Raw genomic sequence first — 8,187 nt, 5'->3', positions numbered from 1 at the left:
CCTAACAGAATCAGTTCCTGCTTAAAATCCTTGTGATGATGTTGTACTGTCCAACTGCTGTAGCAGTGGAGCTTCAGGCTGAGAGTGAGACTGTGCACACTCAGTTCTACCACTGGATGTCTCTGTAGCTTAAAAATGCTCGTAGTGATGCTGGAGAAAATCACCCCTGAAATCACATTTGTTGTGTCAGCTTTGTTGAACTTCAGACTTCATCCAGAAACTCCCAAGTGTGCTCTGCTGTGTGACCAGCTCGTGGCTAATGTCAGTTGAGTTAGGTAACTCTGGTGTTAGAGCTCCCTGTTTTTAGGGGGTTGTAGTGCAGCTTTACATCCAGCCTAAATTTATTTCTGGATGTAGTATTTTTTTTTCTGTTGTAGGAAGATGTTTTTCATCTGTCTGCTATTCTGCATGGATGTAAATAATGAATTCTGGGGTTTGTTTGGAGTTTTTTTGCATTTGACACCTCAAAGGTCAGCTTTTCTCATACTGAATAGTTTGGTTTAAAAAAACCAGTAAGAATAAATGAGCTGTCCTGTTCTTAGCTGAAATGCCCACTCAGCATCTAGACAGAGAACGTTTTAGTCTGTGGGGTAATATGACTCTTCCACTTGCTTTTTATTTTGAAGAACATAACTTCGTGTGTTTTTTTTTTTTTTTTTTTTTAAATAAACAAACTTACAAACTGGAATGGCCTGTGTGAAACTAGCCCATGAGCAGCTGTGTATTGTTTTTTTTTTTAAAGAACAAAATTCCTTGTTTTTTTTTTTTTTTTTTTTTAAATAAACAAACTTACAAACTGGAATGGCCTGTGTGAAACTAGCCCATGAGCAGCTGTGTAAGGAACAGCAGTGCGCTGAGCTCAGCTCATGTTTCCAGAGACATGTGGCTTGTCTCTTCCTCATTTTCTTATTTTCTGGTGTTTAACGTTCCTGTCACACAGTTCGTTGTTGTCTCTGGGCTTTGGACTTGTTGTTTATCTCATTGCTAGACCAGACAGAAAAACAGGTTGAAGTGTTGGCAGAGGAGTTAAAGTGATTAACCAGATTAGGTTGTTTGTGTTCTCCCGGATCTTCCGAGCCCCAGGAGTTTGTGCCTTTTGTCTTAATAGCTGTATGTGTTGGCGGTGTGTGTCTAAGGGCTATAGTTGATTAATTGTCATTGATTTGTGTATTCTGTATATCACAGCCCCTAGTTCTCATTTAGCACTTGTCTCCCTCAGTTTCTGTAGGGGTGTAAGGCGGCTGCTTGAGCCTGTTGTACAGGAGAATGTACCTGATAACCTCTGGAGAAAGGCACCGGCGATTGCCAGGGTTGTTGAAGTGTTTATACACCTGTTGTGGTTGTCCTCACCCTCCTGATCCTCCATTCCTGCGCTAACAGTCCAGTTTAGTGGCAAATCTGTCTAGCAGTGTTGCAGGAGCTCCTGAAAGGCTGAGCTGTAATACAGTGGTTTTGGTGAAGTAACTTAGGCTGGAATGCACTGGCGTCAGTTCTTGAGCAGTGGAGCAGGAGTCAAGTCTACTGGGTGCAAAGGTTACTGCCTTCCTGCTACCTGTTCTTTGCGCTTCTTAATATTTCATCCCCATGGCTGCCTAGCTGAATAAGTGAATGTTTGTCTTGCTTTCTAGGAGGTCAGTCCAGGTCAGCCTGATGTGCTGAACCCCAGCGAGCCCCTAACCCCATCCCAGAAGGAGATCCAGCGTCAATCCACCCTCCAGTTGCTGCGCAAGGTAATGCAGATCCCAGAGAACGAGTCAGAACTGGCTGAGGTCTTCGCGCTCATCCACGAACTCAACAGCTCACGTCTCATCCTGTCCAACGTGAGTGAGGAGACGGTCACCATAGAGCAGACCTCCTGGTCAAACTACTATGAGTCTCCATCTGCGCAGTGCCTCCTCTGTAACAGCCCGCTGTTCAAAGGGGGACAGAAGTAAGATTCTGTTTTAGACTTGTGACTCTTTTGACCTCGTGCTGATGTTCTGTGTTAGGAGCGTGCCTGAAATACTGTTTGCTTTAGCCCCTGGGACCGAAGCTGGTGTAAGTGACTCTGGTTAAGCCGTGTGTATGGAAGGGGTGTAGCTGCTTAGTGATAAGCTGTTGCTGTTTCTCCTGTGCAGTGTAGTTTGTCATAGTTACCATTTCCGTGAAGCAGCAGAGCTTGATAAAAGAATGTCTACTAAATCTTGGTGTAATCTTTTTTCTTGAAATGGAATCTCTTCATTTCTCATCCCTCCTCTGTTTCCCAGTGTTTGGAGGCTGACAGAGGCAAAAGGGTGGGATGTTAGATGTGCATTACTTGATTGCCCTTTTCTCTCTCTTCCTGATTTGAATATTTTCTGTGTGGATTTTTTTGCTTGTGCTGTTTGCATTCTCTTCATGGCTTAGCGTGGGCTTGAGTGAATCCTTTTTTGAAACAAATATCCACATTGAAACCTGGAGGACCTTCAGAAATTATCAGTGTATAGGCTAGATACCTTAACTGGATTTGTATAGGAGCCCGTAGCGTATCTCCTCGCTGAGTTGGAGTCTGCCAAACATCCTCCTGTGGCTAAAAGCCTGAGCTGAAATGTTTCCCACAGCAAAACCTCGGGTAGTTTACTGTTGTGTTTCTTTCTCCAACAAATAAAATGCTCTTGACACCAATTAAGGATGTTTGCTTTGGTGAAGCTAGTACTAATAGATTTTTCCAGCAGAGGTAGTTTTTATAGTCAGTAATTTTTGCAGAGCAGTGTTGTCTTGCACCCTCTCCCTCACCGTGTGACTCGTGCACTGTGAATCTTTGCTGCTGGTCTGGGCTGCTTTGCAACACTCTGCCTGTGGGACTCTTGCACATGCCTGCGAGAAACCCCTGCCAGTGGGAGGGAGCCAGCTTTGACTGAGATTCCTATTTTCTCAGGGGGGCAGCTGTATTTCTACCACTAAGGCACAGCTGGCATTCTCCTGACTGAGCTTCCTCCTTGGCAGCTGCAGAGGAGCCTGTTTTGAATCTCTGGGTGTGCAGGGACCGGCTGTCGGGTAGAGTGTTACTGGTCACCCCTTGTTGCCCAGCAGCAATACTGCTGATGCTTCTCCCAGGGCACCCGGGGCTGTAGGTTTTATGCATCTCTCAGTGTGCCCCATGTGTGGAGCTGCAGAGATGCTGTGGTGCTGTTGGAGAATGGGAGCAGTGACCTGACTTTGCCAGGGGAAGACATTTTAAAATGTAACTCTCTTTTTTCTGGTGTGAACTGGCTTAGACTGATGTACTAATGAACTGATCTCAACTAGAGCATTGGGAGGGCTGGACTAAAAAACCCTTGACTTGACTCCGAGTCGTCTTTCATTGTCTGTTGCAGTTCCCTTGCTGGGCCTCAGGAGTGCTGGCTGCTGACAGCTAACAGATTACAGGTGGTTACAGCTCAGGTCAAAGTGTGCTTGAACCTCCAGTGTCTGGCCCTCCATAGCTTCACTGATATTTACACAGGTAGGACAAATGTCAGTCCCGCAGTGTACGGCATGACTGCAGTCTGAACCCTTCCGAAGCCTTGGAGAGGTATCAGGGCATTGTCTTTGCACAGAAAAGCCTATTCCCACCCCAGGGTGTTAAACTGGAATTGTTTTTGACTTGTACTGCTCTTCTACTTCTTGTGCAAGTAAATCTGTGGTTGTGAGCTAAAATGCACATGAATGCTTTGATGAGGAAGATCATGCCTTGCTTCGCTGCTGTAGGTATTCTGGTAGATGTTGGGCTCTGCAAGGCAACCCTGAGGGCACAGTCAAAGCCATCTCTGCAGAGAGCTGTTCCTCAGTGAGGTTCAGTGGCAGACACTGCTGCAAGGCAGCATGGAGCTGAGGAGGTGGATTGGCTGCTGCTCCTTGTAGCCTTTTAAATGTAAAGGCAAGTCTCTGAAAGGAGCTAATCTTGCTCATGTGCAGAGGGAACAGTCCCAGAAGCACTATCCAGCTGTTCCCATTGTCCTCTGGACTGTACTTGCGTATGTCATATATTAACAAGGAGTATATTTCTTTCAGAGAAAGATCCAGAACCTCACATCCAGTCACTGTCTTGTTTTGACTGCAGGTCTTTTCAATGTGGGTAACAAGTTGCTAGTGAGCCTGGATCTTCTGTTTGCAATCCGAAACCACATTAAACTTGGAGAGGATCCCAGAGTGGCTGTCGGCAATATTCTCAGCTCCGTTCAGGAGCAAACTGGTGGGTTTTCCTTCTTGTTTTTTTATCATAAAACATGCACTGAACTGTGACCTGCTGCTGACTGATAGTTAATAAAAAGGTGAAACTCACCTCTTTTGGTGCGCTGTGTTTCTGTTAAAACACTCCCTCAGCCCAGCAGTGCCTCTGTGACCAGTTCTTTGTAACAATTCTCTGGAGGACAGATATCTTTTTATTGTGTATTGGAAAGTTCTGTGACCCCTCCACTGACTTCAGAAAACGAAAGCTGTAACAGTGGCACGTTCTCTTTTCAGAAAAAAGCCTGAGCCCCGAAGAGCAGGTTCAGCTCCGGGAACTGCTGTGCAATGGCTACTGGGCCTTTGAGTGTCTGACAGTCCGGGATTACAATGACATGATCTGTGGAATCTGTGGTATAAGCCCCAAGGTGGAAATAGCCCAGAGGAATCTGGAAAATGTCCTGGCACTGAAAAATATAGAGGTAGGCTTTTCAGAAACTTCACATCCTGCTCGTGTTCAAAGCAGGTCATAGTGACTTTTGCTGACTCTGGTCTTCATTATGCACGATAATTACACGAGACCTTTGTGAGCAGATTTCTGCTGATGCCTAGCAAGAGGATGTGGCCGGAGTGGTGATGCCTGTACTTCCTTCTCGAGGTGTTGGTGTATGGCTTGGGGAAAACAAAATCCTCTGTCCCTGGCCCACAGCTTTTGTCCAGCAGCCTCTGACAGGAGGGAACTTGGATGAAAGTCGCTGAACTCGACCTTCTTCTTTTGACATGAAGGCTTTTTTTTCCCTTGAGCGCTGTCCTTGAGGTGCTGTTTTCTCTGATGGGGGAAAAAGCCTTACTGTAGTATGCAGCAGGTCTGCCTTTTATGTCAAATGGTTTTGATTCTCACCCAACAAAAAGTGATTGCGGGATGCTGTAGGAGCCTGAAGTCATCTTGTTCTGTATGGGCTGAGCACTCCCCTGAGTAGTCCTCATTCCTTGAGCGGGGCTGGCACAGGACTGTCAGATGAATGACTGTTGTTTGTATTTCACCAGTGTGTTTCTTGCTCTTTCTAGTTTACTTGGCCAGAATACTTGCCATCAAGTGAAGTGAATGTAGAAGACTTCTGGTCCACCATGGAGACAGAGGTGATCGAGCAGGTGGCTTTTCCTTCTAGCATCCCCATCACAAAGTTTGATGCCTCTATTGTTGCTCCTTTCTTCCCTCCACTGATGAGAGGAGCCATGGTGATCAATACTGAGAAGCACAAGAACCAGAGTGCACAGCCAGTGCCAGGTAACTGCCGAGGTTGTGCTTTATGTGGTGGTGACTTCAGTCTTGTGGTGATGTTGAGAGTTGGGAATTGATGTCAGCATGACTCTTTAAACGTTTTGTCTGCTGAATGCAAGAGCTGACTGATTCTTGGACCGTGAGAGCTGCAGGCAGTGCTTGGTATCTCCATATCATGATCTCAGTAAAGGCTGAATAATTTTTTACAGGGAGGTGGATGTGCCAGTCCTGATCAGTGTTGTCAACAGTCAGTATATCAGGGCACTGATGCGTGTAACGAGAAACCATGAGATGAAGGAGCTCAGATGTACAAGAGCTAAGTTTAGTTAGCACCTGCTTACCCTAACAGTTTAGGAGTTAGGTATAAGGTGGCAGACTGCCTTTGCCAGTTGAACAAGTGGATGAGTTGGCTTTGCAGACAGGGCTGCAGCTGTTGGAGAGAGCTGAGCTGCGGAAGGGCTATGTGGGCTTTCGTGGAAGTGGAGCTCCAGAGAAAGAGCCAGGGAGGAGATGGGAAGGGTAAGCCTGGAGCTGCTCAGCCCGAAGGCTGCAGTCACAGTTCTCTGCACTCTTCTGTCAGTTGTTTATCCCCATGTCAGTCTAGGCAGTCAATTCAAGGTTACAAACGCCATGACAGGCAAGGGCTCATGGACTGCAGCTCTGCGGGGCGCAGTCTGGTGACCTCACTAGTGAAGAGTTCGAGAGAAGCGTGGGCTGTGATGTGTTTGAAATAGGACTATTTGCAGCTTTCTCTGGCTGGCAGTAGGCTGTGCAGTCTCTGCTTCTGTAGTCCCCAGAATAAATTATTTTGGTGACTTTCCTTCCTGAGCGTGAGTGCTGAGACTTGTTTCCTGCCCTTGCAGGCAACGGGAGTGCCTTGGTGAGGCTTCTTCAGGACCAAATCTTGAGGCTTGAGCTGATGAGCTCGTACAGTGAGGAAACGCTGCGGACCTTTCTGACACAGTGTGGCATCCCCTGGAAGGCTTCAGACACAAAGGTAATGACTTTTTGCCCACGTACAAGCTTGCAGGGATGGAGCTGTTCTCCACTGCCTTTCCCTCTTTCACACTTGCTGTCCCAGATAATTAACTTCTCCTCTGACTGCGCTAAGGGCAGGGGTGCATTAGAAGCGAGCACCTGCAGGTTAGAGGATAACTTACACGTGGTGAAATAAATTGAACCTTTGTGGGTTAGAAGAAAGGAGCCCTGTAATTACCTTGTCACAGGCTCAGCATTGTGTAATTGCTTGTCATCCTCACGCTGCTGAGTGTCGGATTAGGAAGTTATTGGATGAAGTGCAAATTAGGATTTGGGAGACATTGCCTGCAGCCTTTCCCCTCTGTGGAGGAGGCCATTAACTTCAGCCACATACAGACTTTCTCTGGGGCCTGTCTTTTCTAGGAGCAGCTCTGTTACTCACTCCTGGCTCTCTATGAGTTTGTACAGAATGGGTCAAGTGTCACACAAGCCTCTGCTCATCACACAGGAGGGAAAATCTACAAAGTGTGTCCCCATCAGGTAAAGAAGGCTGGAGTCAGCGATGTTTTTTCTTACCTTGCTATTCACTGTTATCTGACTTACCAGTGTGGAACTCCCTCATTAAATAGAAGCAGTGGAGTGGGTCTCTCTGAGCTTGGGAAGGAAACATGCTGCCTCAGGGGCTTAGAGTATGAGTAGTCCTGCAGATTTCATAATCAGCTGGTGATCTGAAGCCTTGTTTTGATGTTGCTGCTGAGGTGGAGTTGAAAATCATCTCTTCCTGAACAAGATAAAGTGAATGTGTGTAAGAAGAAATCTGAATATCTTTAGAGAATGTAACTGTCTGATCACTGTATTGTCTGGAATACCTGAAAGGAGGGTTGTTGGTTTTTTTTTAAGGCTGTTTTTTTCCCCATAAGGTTTCAGTTTGATTGTGCAGTTTGGTGTTAACCCGTTTCTTTCCAGGTTGTGTGTGGCTCGAAGTATATAGTAAGAGGAGAAAATGCCCGGGATCATGTGGACTTGTTGGTTTCCTCACGTCACTGGCCTCCAGTGTATGTTGTTGATATGGCCTCCTCAGTGGCCCTGTGTGCAGACATCTGCTGTCCTGGCCTGACCGCCCAGATGTGGGGGAAGAACCAGGGCTGCTTCTCAGACCCCATGGATCTTCCCATGGTGAGCCATGTCCACCTCTGCCCTCTGTCGTGTCACTCTAGTATGGAAGAGTTTCAAGTGAGCTTCTGAGCATAGTGGGAAGCGTGACCTGTTGTTTGAGGCACAGAGTTAAATTCATGCTCCTCAGCATGAAGAGCTGTGCTAGAATTGCATTGTAACAGTTCAAATCATGAACTTCAGAGTGTGTGTGTCTCTTATTTTAACACAACAACTCACTTCTCCCAAACTACTGATATTACTTGAGAAATGGGAGAGGAAGAGGATTGATAGTGCCTTGGGGTTTTCTCTGAAGGTGTACAAGTGAGGAGGGTGTGTACAGAACTACCTTTGTGGCGTTTAGGGGAAGGCTGGATCAGCCCTTCCTCTGTCCCTGGTCGTAGTGGTGGCCAGAGTTCAGCCAGACGGGGGTTTTGTCTTGTTCTTTGTAGCTGTGGGGAAGCTGTTTCTCATTCTACAGGGTGCGTGTCTCTCTCTCCCAGTACGTGTCCTGCCCTGAGCTGCTGGATCAGCACTACAACGTAGACATGACTGTGGCTGAGCACTCTCTGCAGCACCCAATCACCAAGTCGTCGGCCCGCCGGATT

General features: G+C 46.8%; 1 protein-coding gene across 1 annotated transcript in view; it reads left to right on the top strand.

The window, feature by feature from the left end:
- HMGXB3 (HMG box domain containing 3) overlaps positions 1-8,187 on the top strand; it is a 17,202-nt gene that overhangs the window by 8,544 nt on the left and 471 nt on the right. Inside the window, exons 11-19 of the mRNA XM_010144629.1 lie at positions 1,629-1,930; positions 3,336-3,463; positions 4,061-4,192; positions 4,465-4,649; positions 5,236-5,455; positions 6,313-6,446; positions 6,851-6,967; positions 7,394-7,603; positions 8,083-8,185. Coding sequence (XP_010142931.1) covers positions 1,629-1,930; positions 3,336-3,463; positions 4,061-4,192; positions 4,465-4,649; positions 5,236-5,455; positions 6,313-6,446; positions 6,851-6,967; positions 7,394-7,603; positions 8,083-8,185 — 1,531 coding nt within the window. The remainder of the gene's footprint in view (positions 1-1,628; positions 1,931-3,335; positions 3,464-4,060; positions 4,193-4,464; positions 4,650-5,235; positions 5,456-6,312; positions 6,447-6,850; positions 6,968-7,393; positions 7,604-8,082; positions 8,186-8,187) is intronic.

Source organism: Buceros rhinoceros, unplaced genomic scaffold (assembly GCF_000710305.1).
Source record: "Buceros rhinoceros silvestris isolate BGI_N320 unplaced genomic scaffold, ASM71030v1 scaffold22091, whole genome shotgun sequence".
NCBI classification, from domain to species: domain Eukaryota; kingdom Metazoa; phylum Chordata; class Aves; order Bucerotiformes; family Bucerotidae; genus Buceros; species Buceros rhinoceros.
The sequence above is the reverse complement of the archived record's forward strand: the minus strand, read 5'-3'. Positions and strand labels throughout refer to the sequence as shown.